We start from the raw sequence: 16,637 nt of genomic DNA, 5'->3' as shown, positions 1-16,637 counted from the left end.
GATTTTGAATGGTGACAGGTGAGACCACGTGGTGTTAGGTTGTTGAGGACGGTGTCCATCCCTTGTTGTAAAGGGGATTGTTGGGCGCCGGATGATCCTTTGGTGATCTAGAAGGTAAGATCATCCGCGTAGTGACCATGGTGAAGGTTAGTGAAAGCTGCTTAGGCAGATTTAAAAGGGCGATATTCAACAATAAGGGGGAAATAACAGAACCTTGTGGGGTTCCCTTGGGGGGTGTGGAGAACGTTGGGGAGATCAATGATCCGAGTCGGATTGTGGCAGTTCAGTCGGCTAAAAATACCCGTACATAGTCAAAGGTGCGTTGAACACATCGTGCGGTGTTCAGCCTATTGAGGATGGCTGTATGGGTGACGTTGTCAAAGGCACCACGTACATGTAAAGCTAGGATTGCGCTGGGATGAATTTTTCTGAGGTTATCTAAGACCTGTTTTTTAGCTGAAGAAGAACGTCTTGTGTGGAAAGGTGGTTACGGAAGCCAAACATGGTGTGCGGAAAAAGGACATTATTTTCCAGATGGGCAGTTAGTCTTGCGTGTACCATATGTTCCAGCAGCTTTCTGAGACATGACGTGAGGGATATGGGACGTAGGTTAGTGGGTGCAATCTGCTCATTGAGTTTGGGAATTAGAGTAATGTCGGCGTGGCGCCATTCAGGAGGGAGCATGCCCGCTTGCCAGTGGTGGTTAAAAAGATCCAGTACAGATTATTGGGCCTCGTCATCGAGATTTCGAAAGAGCTTGTTGGTGATGCGGTCGCGGCCAGGAGTTGTATTTCTAGTAAGCTTGCTGAGAACCTGGTGTAGTTCCTTGGGTTGTCCAATGCGGCGTATGTGGGACCTGAATATAGGACAGTAATGGGCATGGGGTAGGTTGTCGGGTGCCCAAAGAGGTGGTCACGGAGAGAGTGGAGGAGTTCTCGGGGGGGGGGGGGGGTCGATCGCTGTTTCGGATGAGGCGATTTATTTGGTGGGTGGTGGTGGTGCGTGTAGGCTTGTCTCCGATGCGCTTGCGAAGGATGTGCCAGGTCCGCTTCGTGCTGAGGGTGCCCTTTAATTGGTCGCAGAAGGAGCGCCAATTTTGTACTGTGGGCGTCAGTGCATACTGCACAGCCTGCAAGGTAATATTCGCGATCCATTTTTTGAAGGTTCGGTTGTGTTTTTGTTCCTGTCACCGTTTGAGCAGTCCCCTGCGGGCTTCCCATATATGCAGCAGATGGGTGTCAGCCTCCCGGTGTTTATCGGTGAGTTGCACCGTTGTTGTGTGAAGCATCAGTCAATTGAAAAAAGGTATTTTATGAGGCTCACGCGTGCTTGCCTTTCGCATGTGCCGTAGACCATGTGTAGACCATCACGGCAGTGGCAGACACCTGTGGGCTCCTCACAAGTCGCTCCGATCCTATCGCACCATTCCCTTCTTTCTCTTGAGCAAGCTGTTTGGCGATTAAAAAGAGCCCAAGATGTGCACTAGAGTAACACCATGAGGGCAACATCGTCATCATCACTTACAATAAAGGAAGTGAATGAAAGTAACGCCGTTGCAAGGACCGGCCTAAGAAAAAAAGGAACGAGTGTGGCGTCATCCACACGCAGCCGTTTGTTCATTGTGCAATTGGCGTCGTGTACAGAATCCCGTTATCATGCAAGTCTGTGTATGTGGGCCAAACTGGACGCTGTTTAAACATTCGTTTGAATGAGCATGCGTCAAGTGTGAGAAATTCAACAAGCGCCAATTTGCCTGCTCATTGCAAAAAGTGTAAGTGTCACCCGTTGTTTGGTGACACAGAGGTGCTCTATCGGCATATTGATCAAACTTTCAGAGAATTGGTAGATGCATACTTTATCAAGGAACATAGTGACAAGTGTATAAGCAAATCATCCATTATTCTTCACGGGAAGGAGCAAGCACTAATCGGCTCAATGTTTAATCTGTTTTGTGTTCATGTATAAATTTGTGTTTTTCAACAAAACCGGCAGTTGCGAGTACGCGCGTGTGTGTGTCCCTCCTCTTTGTACCCGTCTATTTGTGCGCTTTGAAATTTTTGCTTTTAGCGCCTTCTCCTGTTACAGAAGCCTACCAATAGCGCTTTTATCTCCATCCCCATCCTTGCATTCAACAACAATCTCATACACACTTGTGCGTTTGCTACGCGTGAATCAGTACTTCCGTCCCGGTGCTTCTCTGCCAACCTATCACCCAATCCTCTTCCTTTTAAACCTACCCTTCCCCACTCCCGCTTCAATATTTCTCCTACACGCTCTTCGATACTGCATGACTGCCTCTTCACATTGTCTTCGTCTACCCTCCTCTATTTCCCCAACTCTGTCTGATTGCTACTGTCTGTACTCAAACCTATACCTCGTCTGCGAAACTTTGTATACCTTCCATTTTCTTCCCCATGTCTCTCCCGACTCTTTCGTTTTCAAACATTAGCTTTCAACCAGTGTTGTACACGTTCCTCTAAAACCGGAGCGAAAGATCGTACGTCGTTACGTCCCAATTTTGGAACGAGTTCCCGTTACGAGTTTGTTTAATGAGAACGGAATGCGTTCCAGTTACTCTTCGAACATTGGAACGTGTCGTTACATTAACGTTACATTTGATCCTTTTAATTTAAATACCGTGTCTGATAATCCTGAGGTGAAATGAAGTAAGCAATTGAACACTCGAATCGAACTACGTATATTATTTGAATATGAACAGTGCCGGCAGCAGAGTATTTGGGGATAAAAAGAATTCAAAGAAGCGCTGCAAGACGAATTTTTTTCAGTGAGAACCGCACGTATGCCACACGTGTCTAACGGCAACTGAGGCGCCGGTCTTATAAAAGTGCAACACATATGGCGCTTTCCACTTCGGTCTCCGGACTAACAGGAAGATGCCTGAATATACGGTTACGGGAGTATTACAGTTCGCTGTTGGGCAGGCCTTCCACGCACCTATCTTCGCACTGAAAAAGTGCCAGGTACAGGGGTGTTTAAACCCAATTTCGAAAAAACAACCCTGTTGTTTAGGCACAGGGACAGGACACATAGAGAGATTATGGGAGCTTGGAATATCAGTCGGGAGAGGTCGATCTGCATGAGTCATCCTTCAGTCAGTCTGCAAGACGCAGAGTTGGCGCTTCTGGAACGACACGTGCGGTGATAGCACATTAGAGGTTGTATTTTTATAACTGGGGTAATTTTTATTGATAACCCCTGTATAAGTCTTAATCAGTTTGGTTATGTCGGTTGGTTGCCCTATATATTTGCTTCTTAATAAATGTTGGCAGTTGCTATAAGCGCCATCCTTCGTATTTATTTTCTTGGTCAACGTCTTTCCGCGCCTGTTTTCAAGATGAGTCCACACCAACTCGGCCAACTTTGCATCCTGTTAAATTTGGAACACATATTTTATCAGGTTCAGGCCTGCTTACCTTTGCATCTGCCGTAGACCATGTGTAGCCCAGGAGGGCAGACGCAGCGTCCTGTGGGTTCCTGGCAAATCCCCCCGAGTCTATTGCACCCTTCCTCTTTTTCCCTCGAGCAGGCTGGTTGGTCATTAAAAAAGAGCATAAAATATAAACTACGATTACAAGTTGGGAAAATCATCATCATCATCACTTGCAATGAAGGATGTTGACCAAACCGATGCCGTAGCGATTTCTCATTAAACCGTGGCTATGCATCGGCAGATTGAAGCCGTAATGATTAGGATTGATGATAGAAACGATCCGTAGCCATTTTAGAGTCCATTACACGGTGAAGTAGTTGATCCTTTCCACGTTGATCCAAATCAGTGGTGTAAAAGTTAGAAATACGTACCGTAGTTTCAGTTTGGGAGCGTATACCTTCCCTTTTCTTCCCCATGTCTTTCCCGACTCTTTCATTTTCAAACATTAGCTTTCAACCAGTGTTGTACACGTTCCTCTAAAACAGGAACGAAAGATTGTACCTCGTTACTTCCCAATTTCGGAACAAGTTCCCGTTACGAGTTTTTTTAATGAGAACTGAACGCGTTCCAGTTACTCTTGGAACATTTTAACGTGTCGTTACATTAACGTTACATTTGATGTTTTTATTTCAAATACCGTGTCTGATAATCCTGAGGCGAAATGAAGTAACCAATTGTACTTTCACATCGCACTATGTATATTATACGATACGAACACTGCCGGCAGCAGAGTATTTGGGGATAAAGGGAATCCAAAGAAGCGCTGCAAGACAATTTTTTTTTCAGTGAGAACCGCACGTATGCCAGACGTGTCTAACGGCAACTGTGGCGCCGGTCTTATAAAAGTGCAACGCATATTGCGCATCCCACTTCGGTCTTCAAATGCGCAGCCAGAATACTGCACTTCATATGACCAAGCATAACCAAATTTCTTGCACTAGAAACCGCCTCTAAGAGAAACAAAACATAGGCGTTTAACGAATACTGAATATATATTAGAGGAGTAGTGGGAAAAAATGTCCAGAATACGTATTCGCAACTTAGTAGAGTCCATTGTCTGAATTATGCAAGAGAATATCATCTTGATGTTGAGCCTGACAGGCAAACCCTTGGTTTCTTTAGTACTTCTATGTTGATGCACAAGAGGCAACGCGTTGAGGGTACTGCCGTGTTGTACTTGAAGAAAAATTGGTTGTTTCCCTCAGCCTCAGGATACGGCCTCCGCATGCACTCGCCGGCGTGTGCCAGCATAGAACCCGCGATTTCTACGGGCAGGGTGGTTGTTCTGCGGATATTTTGTTTGACACCCAACAAATCTCTTTGCGGTGCCGTGTACAGAACTTTCACCGTTATGGCTTGCTCCCCAAATTCCCGCACGTGCAAGCATCGAAGCCAGTTCGTCAACAATATAGCACCAAAGTGTTACTCTGCCGGATTCAGAATCGACATTCGCCTTTTTGTCGCAGCCTTGCAAGCAACGAAGCCAGTGCGTCAGTAATAAAGCATCGCAGTGCTACCCTGCCGGATTGAGAATTGACATTCGCCTCTTTGTCGCAGCCTTGTCTGCTGCACGTAGCCATTCTGCACGTAGCCATGCTGCACGTAGCCATAGCCATGTTCTGCACGTAGCCATGCATTAAACAATTTTTAAGTTTCGCAACTGGCGTCTCATCGCCGGAACGGAGCAACTCTGCGCACGGAAGCAGCGACTAGCTACGCTTCCACGACTCGGCTCGCCACCCGTTCCCGGTGCAGTGCTGGCCGGAGCCCTCGACGAGCACCGCACCGTACCGGCTCGCATGGTGCAGACAATGCACCCAGAACCTCCGGTTGTGAGTGGCCTGGCGCCGCGACCGTTGCCTTGCCTGCGCTCGACTGCTGCAATGTGGTGGAACGCCTGCACCGACACGGACGCAAGGACTCCCCTACATGTGTGACTGCCCGGAATCAGAGACGCTGGAGCACCAACTCTGCCTTCTAACGGCATGCGTTGACGACGTAAGTCCTATTGTGACACTTGTTAAAAGTCGTCATAAAGTACCTATGCGAGAGGAAAGCCACCCAGTGTTCTCAGAACGTTGTTTCGTTGTCTTGGTTTCGGTATATGAATTACAGTCAAACCCGTTTATAGCGAACTGCAATATGCAGTGCGATTAGTTCGATATATTCAATAGTTCGATATAGCCGAACCCGCTTTAACGAACCTATTTCACGAGTTCGCAATCCGCGGGAGCCACCCCCTCCCTCCCGACTCCGGCATCCCCGCATGCAGAAACGAACACAGTAAATTAGCCATTACCATACACAAAATAATCCATTTATTGCAAATAATAAAGCTGCTTTTCGCCTTAGCTGCCTACTTTGCAAAAAAGCGGTGATTATTGTTTTCACTTTCATTTTGGCGGCTTCAACTACCATATCATTCTCTACACGAAACATTGTTTGTACCAGTTCGAGTCCACGTCCTCCAAAATCTAAAAAAGCATTGGCGGAGCACATCGACTGCCCAAAGCGCTTCATTGTAAGCGTCGGACGGCTTTCACTCGCAACATCATCGGGAACGCTGGCGAGCTCTTCCCACAGTTCACCGATGCTGCTGTCTTGGTCCGCACTCACTGACTGGGCGGGTTCCGTCATGAGTCTCGCGCATCGGAAACAGTTGCGGAAAGTGTCGGGCATCACGTCACTCCGTGCGAGGCGCAATGTCTCAGTCGCGGCTCTTGCTGCGTGGTCGTAACCAATCCACATCTCCATAGCCGCTTCGAGACCATGCATTTCGGCAGCCATTCTGGGCGCGCAGAGTTCGATATATCGGATGTGAACTTCGTTATAAGGAATATTTTCTCCATGTATTTCTGTAACTAAAATATTTTTGTTCGATATATAGCATAATTCGCTCTATCCGGGTTCGTTATAGCCGGGTTTGACTGTAGTTCTGTCAATGCATTAATCATGCTCACACATGAAAATGTGTGACGTATACTCATTGTACGAATTTGCACACGCATTCTACAGGCAAGCTGGGCCAATTGTCACGTTGATCCTGATCGCACTCATGTCAAATGATAAATACTCTCAAGGGATTTTATTGCAAAAGTGGCTCGAGCTTAGTCTGGCATTTGAGCTCCATATTTACTGATATTGTTACACAAAATGTCACGACTGCTTCACTGTACGGGCAAATCCTCCCCGCCAGCTGCACGGCCGATGAAGAAGGGAACGAAGCGCTTCTTTTGGGCGGAATCGATGTTGCTGCACGCTCTCCAGTGAACCACCGGCAGTACTGTGAATAAACCCTACTTCGCCTCTTACTCACCTGCTTATCCCCATAAGAGTCTTGGTGGTGGTGCGGGGTAGTCCCAGCGGACAAAGGCGTCACTGAATCTTCGTCGAAGCCGTCGCGTAGCTGGCCTCTCACCCGTCCGAGAAGACATGGCCCCCCCGACTCAAGGCAACTCTTCGGCGACACCTCCCAACGGCTGGCAGCAACAACGAGAACCGCGGAAGTTTGAAGGGAAACCGGAAGAAGATGTCGACGAATGGCTCACCCATTACGAACCACTTAGCAAGTACAACCGCTGGAACGCTGCGGATTGGCTTGCGAACGTCGTTTTCTCCTTGGACAATACAGCGTTGACGTGGTTTGAAAACCACGAGGAAAAGTTGACCCCATGGGACGGATGCGTCGAGGAAAGGCCTTTGGTGATGCGGAAGCGAAAAAGAAGGCCGAGCAGACACTCCTTCAGAGAGCGCAAGTTCCCGGAGAAACATGCACGACCTACATAGAGGAGATACTGAAGTTGTGCCGGGTCGTAGACGCTAGGATGCCGGAGGACGACAGAGTTGGGCATATACTTAAGGACATTGCGGAAGACGTTTTTAATTTTCTCATCAGTAATGACAACCTGAACACCATCTCTGACGTAATACAACACTGTCGCAGGTTTGAAGCGCTCAAGATGCGTCGGATAACGCCAAAGTTTGGTCGACTACCCAACGTCACAACGGTCGCCAGCGTGGACGTCAACTCGTCTGTCGACCTTGCGTCGACCATACGGCAAATAGTCCGAGAAGAGCTGCTCCGACACAGTGACGTTGCCTGTCCCTGGACCCCATATCACAACAGTGACTCACGGCACGAGGCACCTCCGAATTTCTACTTTTATACGACGCACGTGGAATCGTTACGACCATCTGTCAGCGTGGCCGACTTCGTTGACGACCGGCGAGGTGACATGTATACTAACCCAACACGAGATCGCTGCTATCAATCACGAGGCCGTTTCCATCGCCCACAGGACGCCTACCACCCGGACGAGTATCGGCATGCAAGCCCTTCCCGTCGCCAATTCCCATCCAGGAGGTTCGACTCTCCTCCCGAGCCACCTGTTTGTTACCGATGTGGGGTCGCCGGTCATATCTCGCGGTTTTGCCGGCGTCGCAGCCCTGGATCAAGCGCGGGCCCGCGGTTTACCTGGCCTAGGGGTAGTAATTATACCCGTGGCAACCGTTGGTCGCCATCATTTCCACCCACTGGCAACAACCAGCATCTTAATGGTCCCCGCAACGGCTCTCCCGCCTCCGACATGAGTTTGACGCCACCGCCCCTACGCCAATGCAAAACTCCGTCGCCTCGGCGGCACCCCTTGTCACCTCCGCCGGGAAACTAGCCGGCGCGGCCGATGGGGGTGAGGTCGCCGGACAGTCTCTAGGAAACATACCTCTGCCCGTCTTTATGGTCAAGAACAAAGTGGAAGTGTTTATTGATGGTGTACAGACGATGGCTTCAGTTGACACTTGAACAACAGTTTCCGTTATGAGTAGTGTTTTTAAGGAGCGTATTGGGCCTAAAGGGATGTTCAGCTGGGACCATGGTGCCATATTTCGAGGTGTTCTGGGCGAGTCATTATGCCCCATCCGTATTTGTGCGGTTGACGTTTTCCTAGCCGGCAAACACTTACAGGCTGAATTTGCAGTGCTTCCGAGGTCCACACATGATGTTATTCTCGGTATCGACTTCCTCCGTGAATGGGGCGCTGTGGTGGACTGTGCGACGGGCGAGCTCTCCATAAACAGCATGTTCCATTCAGTACTCGCGGAGGAGCCTTCTCTCTACGAAGAACGCGTTCTGATTGTATCCGAAGACACGCTTCTGCCAGCCCGCTCAGCGTCTCTTGTTCCCGTGTTGGCCCGCGGTGTTGGTGAGCCTACCTTTTGCGCTATAGCTGAGCCCATTGCATCAAACTGCATCAAGAAAGATGTTTTGTTACCGCATTGTTTGATTTCGGTAAACGGTAGGCGCAGTCTTTTATGGGCCGTTAACTGCTCAGCGGCTGGTACTGTTTTGCCGCGGGGAATGAAACTAGCGGCGTTTGAAAAAGATGTGAGAGTATCCCTGGCAGCAGTGACCAAAGAAAATTGTGATTCTGGTGGGAGCTCGGCTACCCTCGACGGACCATTCTGGCAAATGATAAGCAAAGGTCTTTCTTCTACCGAGAGGGAGGCACTAGCTCGTGTACTCTGCAGACATGCATCGGTGTTTGACTTCTCGCAAAGAGACGCAAGATCGACATTCCGTCGTGCCGCTCGCGACACACCATCGATACCGGAACCTCCCGGCCAGTGCGACAGAAACCTTACGGGGTTTCTCCGAGCGAGAGAAGGATTATTGCGGACCAGGTCAACAAAATGCTGAAAAGGATGTTGTGCAGGAATCAGCTTGTCCGTGGGCAGCACCTGTGATTCTCGTAAAGAAGAAGGTAGCTCTTGGCGATTTTGTGTTGATTACAGGCGCCTGAACGCAATCACAAAGACGGACGTCTACCCACTACCACGAATAGACGACGTCATCGACTGCCTGCACTCTGCTTCGTGTTTTTCGTCAGTCGACCTAAGATCTGGTTACGTGCAAATTCCGATAGATCCAGCCCACAAAGAGAAAACGGCTTTTGTTACCCCCGACGGACTCTTCGAATTCAACGTCATGCCGTTCGGCCTCTGTAATGCTCCTCCTACATTTGAGAGGTTCAGGGACACAATTCTGCGAGGCTTGAAGTGGGAGATTTGCTTGTACTACCTCGACGATGTTGTAATTTTCGGCCGTACTTTTGAAGAGCATAACACACGCCTTGACACTGCCTGAACTACCTAGGAAAGGCCGGTCTTGTGTTGAATTCGAAAAAGTGCCACTTCGGTGAGCGCCAAGCACTAGTTTTGGGCCAACTAGTTGACAAACATGGCGTTAGGCCTGACCTGGAGAAAATCGCAGCCGTAAGCCATTTCAAGCCGCCCCAGTCGGTGCGTGACCTTCGAAGTTTTTTGGGGCTATGCTCCTATTTCCGCGGGTTCGTGCCTAAATTTTCAGAGCTGGCTGCTCCTCTGTCCTATCTTTTGCGCAAGAATGTGCCTTTCAAATGGACGCCAGAGTGCGAGGACTCATTTTCCGAACTTGCGTTTTTGCTCACTTCTGGCCCAATACTTCGCCACTTCGACCCATCGGCTTCGACCGAAGTGCATACGGATGCCAGCAGCATCGGCCTCGGAGCAATACTCGTGCAGAGGCATCACGGAGCCCAACATGTCATCGCCTATGTCAGCCGTACACTCAGCAAGTCAGAAAGAAACTATACTGTGACCGAGCAGGAATGTTTGGCGGTTATCTTCGCTGTGCAGAAGTTTCGCTATTACATTTACGGACGACCTTTTACGATTGTCACGGATCATCATTCTCTGTTGGTTGGACTACGTGATCCATCCGGGCAACTCGCCCGCTGGTCTCTCAGACTCCAAGAATACGACTTCGTTATATCCTACAAAAGCGGCCGCCGTCACACCGACGCTGATTGCCTTCCCCGGCTACCACTTTCAACGACTGCGTGCGACGCCAAAAAATTCGACGACTATCTCGCACCAGTATCTGGGGAATTTCCCAACTTTGAAACCTTTCGACGAGAGCAACAGAACGATCCCAAGCTGGCCCCATTCTTCGCCGGTGCTCGTGCATCCGCCCCTTCTAATCGCTTTCCTCTTTGGGACGGCCTGCTTTACAAGGCAAACTACGGAACATCTGGTGCGCGGTTTCTTTTGGTTGTACCACAGAGTCTGCGCTCTTGCGTACTGCGCGCTATGCACAATGATTTGATGTCTGGACACCTTGGTGGCGCTAGGACATTACAACGCGCCCAAGAGCGCTTTTACTGGCCCAACATGCGGCGCACGACTGAAAAATACGTCGGCACTTGTACAGAATGCCAGCGTCCCAAGCGTCCTGCTGCCATACCTGCCGGTCTGCTTCATCCTGTGCAACCACCCACTGCTCCTTTCGAGCAGGTTGGGGTTGACCTTGTAGGCCCACTTCCACGAAAGCCTCGCGGCAACCGCTGAATTATAGTCTGTGTTGACTATCTGACGCGTTATGCGGAAACCGCAGCTGTTCCAAGTGCTTCAGCAACGTCTGTGTCTGTATTCATGCTGCATGCCCTTATTCTTCGCCACGGCGCCCCTCGTGCGCTTATCAGTGATCGTGGCCGCCAATTTATTGCGGATGTTGTGGAGGAATTACTTCGGCTTTGTACTTCGCAGTTCCGGCATGCTACCCCGTACCATTGGTTGAACGCACAAATCGCACCCTCATCAACATGATCTCGATGTACATCTCCTCCGACCATAGAAACTGGGATGAAATAGTACCATTCATCACCTACGCTTACAACACCGCCCAGCACGAAACCACCGGCTACAGTCCCTTCTACCTCGTTTATGCCCGCTCAGCTAGGACGCCTATCGACACCATTCTACCATTTTCCTTGCACAACGAGGCATCCATTGCCAAAACCCTTTGCCTGGCTGAAGAATCCCGCCAATTAGCTCGTCAACGTACAATGTCCTCGCAGGGCCGTTCTAAGGACCGATACGACGCTCGCTACCGCAGTATTGCATTTTGTAAAGGTGATCTGGTGTTGCTATGGACACCTTTAAGGAAACGCGGTTTGTGTACCAAGTTTTTGTCCAGTTACACTGGCCCATTTGTTGTTGTGGATCGTGTCAGCGATGTCGCCTACGTGATTTCACGTCTCACTGCGACCGGACGCCGGGCAAGCAAGACTCAGCTTGTGCATGTGGCACGCCTTAAAAAATACAACCCGCGCGCAGCTGAATGAATCTCCCTGGGGGTTTCGTCTGCGGAGTGGGAAATGTTACACAAAATGTCAGGACTGCTTCACTGCACGGGAAAATCCTCCCCGCCAGCTGCACGGCCGATGAAGAAGGGAACGAAGCGCTTCTTTTGGGCGGAATCGATGTTTGCTGCATGCTCTCCAGTGAACCACCGCCAGTACTGCGAATAAGCCCTACTTCGCCTCTTACTCGCCTGCTTATCCCCGTAACAATATTGTCACAGGACGGGCACTTAAAATAAAATCAATAATTATTGGTCTGAAATGAAGTACAAAAATAAGGGGTAAAGTTACTGCACAAAAAAAAGTTCATATTTGGCTCTTTGTGGAATCACTAGAGTGTTTAAGACGTTCAAGATTTTCTTCTTTCTGCCACATAATATTCAACGCGTGCCTAATTGTGTTCAGTCACACCTAGTAGTAAATAGAACCTCCTACACTTATTCTCCGTGCTGTAAATACCCCGTGTGAAAAAGACGGCCGCGAATATCTTCACGTTGCGGCGAAGTTCGTTGAAAGACGATAGTCTTCTCTTGAACCGGCCACGTAAACGCCTCTCCCGTCTCCTCTGCCAACCACTTGCTCCTCACACGATAAGCACAGTGGAGCGTTTCTCAAGTCAATTCAATTTTCTCGCATCCCACAGACCGGGCGCCATCTATTCAAACCTTTCTTTACTGTTAAACTCGGAGTGCCACCGCGAGCTCTATGCACAGGCGCGGGCTTTTTCTTTGTATTTTTTGGTTAGAATAGTGTTGCCAAAGCGTATTCTTGCTTGCTTTCGCAAACCTCAAGCACACATCAATGTTAAACTAGAAGAACAGTGCTAGTACGAGTATTTATTACTGGTACAGTGCGCAACACCTTTATCTATAACACTGAGTTCAGCTTCAACTTTTTACCTCTCAAAGCTGTGGACTCAAACTTGTCACAAAAAACGTTGAGGTCAAAGTATATGGTCAAAACTTCAGAATGACAAAATAGCGTTCTTCAAATCGTTTTCAGCCGAGGCAAGATAAGGCTATAAGTACGAAACCTGTGTTATAGACAAGGGTGTTGCCCTCTGTAGTAGATGCTAGTATTAGATGCAAGGTACTGGTATTTATTAGTTTGGTCTCAAATATGCCTAGTGCTTTCTTTTTCCCCACCGTGTTGACAAGTAGGAAGTATGCATCTAGATGAACAGGTTTGGAACAATTTTGCGTTATTAAACCCGTTTCAGAATTTTAGGAGTTTCGACCTGTGGGTTTATGGTTTATTCAAAGGACAGACGTGCATACCTGCAGACAGACAAACAGAAGTACACACCAACCATCGGGGGTTTGGGTAGCTCATGCAGGACTATCGTCTTTGAGAATATGACTCATGGCCTACTAGTTAAGATTTCGCTGTAAAAGCCGGTGAACCTCCGTGTGCTGCGCAGAGCTATCAAACAAAGCAAACCATTTTGTTTTTCAGTTCTGTGCTCATATGAGAGTGAGCTGCGACGGCATCTGACTCCCACTCGGCAATGGACACGGTCCCTGAACACTAGCCGCCACAAGCACCTATCAAAGGGTATGGCTTTAAAGCATCACAAATCACACGTAATATGCAAACGATTTCTTTCTTACCCTGTGCATTTCCATACGACGACCCCACTTGGAAAAGGTCGAACGTCATCGCCTTTGGTCCAAGCCATCCGTGCAGCGACAGTACTACAGCACACTGAAACAAAAGTTCTGTGCAGCCCACGAGACGCATGGTGTTGTCTCTCGAAGTTTTTGACTTCGTGCAATGGCAATCTATTACTGTGACCTGTGTTTTATACTCAACTCGTCAGAGCGCGGTGGATATCAGTCAAAGTCATGCCAAACGTTTTTCCAAGATATTGGCGAGATTACCTCTTTTTTTCCCATGGGTTGTCTCGGTCCAAAAATAGAGGTTGCGTCTGCGATTTCCATATCCTTGTTGACTCAAAACGTTTTCCTGACTTGGCGGTTTCTCGCCTGAAAATAGTGTATTGCAGAAACGCGGCAACACACCATTGTCTAAACTGTACAGAAGAAGTGCTGACATTAGGTTAAAAGCTATGGATTGCAACGCAGCCACTAAAGGGTGACAAGCGGCTATTGAAAACATTCCTGTGAAACCGCAGAATTGTCGGTTCGGGTTCATGTAGCTTTATATCGTTCCCGGGGTGCTCATTTTCAGCACAATCCGTTCTTTTGGGAAAGAGAAATTGATAACAAAGATAAAAACATGTGTGAAATCATCTTGTTTAACTTCCCAAATCCAGCGTGGAAGTCGAATGCTTCGAGGAATAGTGGCGACCAGGAACTTTGCACTTTCCTCATAGAGCTTCCGTTCACGCCCAGCACGGATAATACTATCTGAACCCATCTTATCCGAATAACAAAAAAGCACCCACTAAAACACGTCCTCACGCATCAGCAAACTCATGCATCCGCACACACATGTATTCTTCCGCGCACACGCACGCGCAGAAATTCCCTTCGCATGCGATGAGCCACTTATAACGGGCAACAAGATCTCCGGTGCGGTCACCGTTGGAATCCCGTTTTCCAACGAGGATAGGAAAGCAGCTGCAACCGACCTAGGATGGCAACTCCAGCTGCCGGCTTGGCAGGATCCTCTGAGCAGTTATGCGCCTCTTCAAGCTATAGACCCTAAGTGCGATTTCCCGTATCCACGGGGTCTGGCAAAGCGCACTGAAGGCGTGCGACACCGGCTGCGACTTCATGTTGCATGCACCCGAAGCTTCTTGTTTAAGCTGGGCCGGGTAGAGTCGCCATAGTGTACAGTGTGCTCTACTACAGACAATATCAGGCACATTTTAAGCTACTGATCGCGATATGCCAGTCAGCGGGCAACAGCATTGAAAGCACTTGTGCGACTACGACGCGGATGTCCTCTAGAACCCTCACACTTGCTTGGACCCTGGTGAACTCGTGAGGAGGCAGTGCTGGGTACAAAAACACTGCTTACCTTTCTTGCGCAAACATGGCTAGAATAGGTTCTGTGAACCCTCTGAGCATGCACATTTTGTATATGTGTGCATTTCCCCTCGTACTCCCCTTTCTTTCTTTTCTTTCCTTTTTCTCTCTATTTCTTGCTGTCCCCTCACTGAATTCATACCATCTGGAGTAGCAAGCCTTACCATTAGTTAGGCTGACCTTTTCAACTTTCATTAAAGGCATTCCCTCTCTCTCTGTCTCTCTCTATCCTGAGAAACGTTCGCGAAGCTATGACCTCAAAACGACACTAATTTTTTTTGCAGTATTGATGCTGACATTGCAGGAATTCTTCCCACGACATGAACCTGCGAAGCCAATGTTGGCAGCAAGTAACAGGCTAAACGTGCACGAGGGCGTGCCGCAAAGGCTGCGTAAAAAACACGCGAGCAGCAGAGAAATTAGCAATAGCACTAGCTATCACTTCCGCATCGAAAACCGATGACTTGATAATATTATATGACTCGCATACTTTAGGCAACGGCCACCTATTCCAAATCTGGCATCAAATACGAACCAAACGCACATTGAGTGAAGTACCTCCACCTGGACAACCCGGACACGAGGACACAGCTCCCTGGAGGTAAACAACGGGAGCACGGGTTAGCCCGAGCGACGACTCCCCGCACCCTCCACCAGAGTTTGAAGAGGCCAATGTTTGAAACCTTCTAACCTGACAAACCGTGGACCGTGGAGAGTGTCACGTGGTTCAGGGGATGGCTTCCATTTGGTGGCCTGCTGCGTTGTGAGGTTTGCCTACAACAGTATTTAGAAACCAATGTAGGTGAATTGTATTCTGATGGCAAAAAGTACCGTAGTCGCAGAGATTAGGGACAAAGTATGAACACCATCCAACGCCATGGTGGTTTGAAGACGACTTGGCCCGTGCAACGGTAAGTGAGGGGAGGATAGAGACCTGACATGAACAGCGTTGCCTTCCATGAAAGGACTTGTTTTCTGGCGTTAGTACTTGTATGCTTCAGCTAGATGCATTATTGAGTGTTTTATTTTTTACAAAGTGCACAGACTTCGTCAATAACTTGCCAAACATCTCCTCGCCAGACAGGGTTCTCAAATTTCTTTTTTTCTTTGGGTTCCTTCACTCTAGTAAAACCCACTCTTTAAGAAATTTGCTCTTGGCTTGAATTCGCTTTCGAACTCCGGCTTTTGAATACCTCTCAAGTGCCGCAGATATGCGCCATGGCTCCTTCCTTGGATTTCAAAAACAAATTGTTTAAATAAAAATATCCAATGTGTCAAAACCAGCAGCTTTTATTAGTGTTACGTATGAGGGCGTCGCAAAGGATGCGAGAAAAACACGCTATCAGCGGAGACATTAGCAATAACGCTAGCTCTCGCTTCCGACTAAAAAAACGATGACTTGATATTATTCGACTCGCATACCGTATGTCTATACTTCATACAATGGCCATCTATTCGAAATCGCGCATCAAATACGAAACAAACGCACAATAAATGAAATGCCTCAACCTCGACAATCCGGACACCAGGACACCGCTCCCTTAAGGAGAACAACGGAAGCATGGGTATGCCCCAACGATGACTGTCCGCACCCGGCCCCGGAGTGTGACGAAATCAGTTTGAGACCGTCTAACCTTCACAACGCTCTACCACACCAACGTTCGAAAATCCGGCACTTCTTCCGGCCTGACAAAACGCTATCCAAGTAGGAGAGAGTAGAATGTCACCTACCAGTGATGAACCCACCCCCCTTTCTCAGCTTTGGATACATGTGATATACGTCGGCCATATTTGGACAGGTATATAATATGAACCGTTCGTGGGGAAAAAGCTACCGTGTACAACGTAACACTGGCCGGTTCGGAGAATAAGACGTTCCCAGGATTCTGTAACCAAACTACTGGGAAGCTGGAAGACGTACAGTTCGCCCCTGAATAATCACTGCAGACAGGTGGAGATGGACCGCTTCTCGAACCTAGGAATGCGAGGATCTACTTTTAGTCCCCACGCAAAATT

At 48.6% G+C, this 16,637-nt stretch overlaps 1 protein-coding gene across 4 annotated transcripts in view; it reads right to left on the bottom strand.

Annotated features, from left to right (window-relative positions):
* The window catches only part of LOC144158807 (uncharacterized), a 37,420-nt gene extending 24,004 nt beyond the window's left edge, over positions 1-13,416 (bottom strand). For 2 of the 4 annotated variants that reach the window (XM_077689956.1, XM_077689955.1), the window contains exons 1-2: positions 13,239-13,415; positions 3,435-3,548 (exon numbers count right to left, since the gene is read on the bottom strand). In XM_077689956.1, the coding sequence (XP_077546082.1) occupies positions 3,435-3,548; positions 13,239-13,368 (244 nt within the window). In that variant the 5' untranslated portion in view covers positions 13,369-13,415. Of the gene's footprint in view, positions 1-3,434; positions 3,549-13,238 lie in introns of all 4 variants that reach the window. The other 2 variants (XM_077689957.1, XM_077689958.1) reach the window with 2 other exon arrangements.
* Positions 13,417-16,637: the final 3,221 nt, after the last annotated feature.

The sequence above is a fragment of the Haemaphysalis longicornis genome, unplaced genomic scaffold (genome assembly GCF_048455015.1).
Source record: "Haemaphysalis longicornis isolate Haplotype H1 unplaced genomic scaffold, Haemaphysalis longicornis Haplotype H1 scaffold_10, whole genome shotgun sequence".
NCBI lineage: Eukaryota > Metazoa > Arthropoda > Arachnida > Ixodida > Ixodidae > Haemaphysalis > Haemaphysalis longicornis.
Note: the sequence above shows the minus strand (reverse complement) of the source record. Positions and strands in the feature narration are given on the sequence as shown.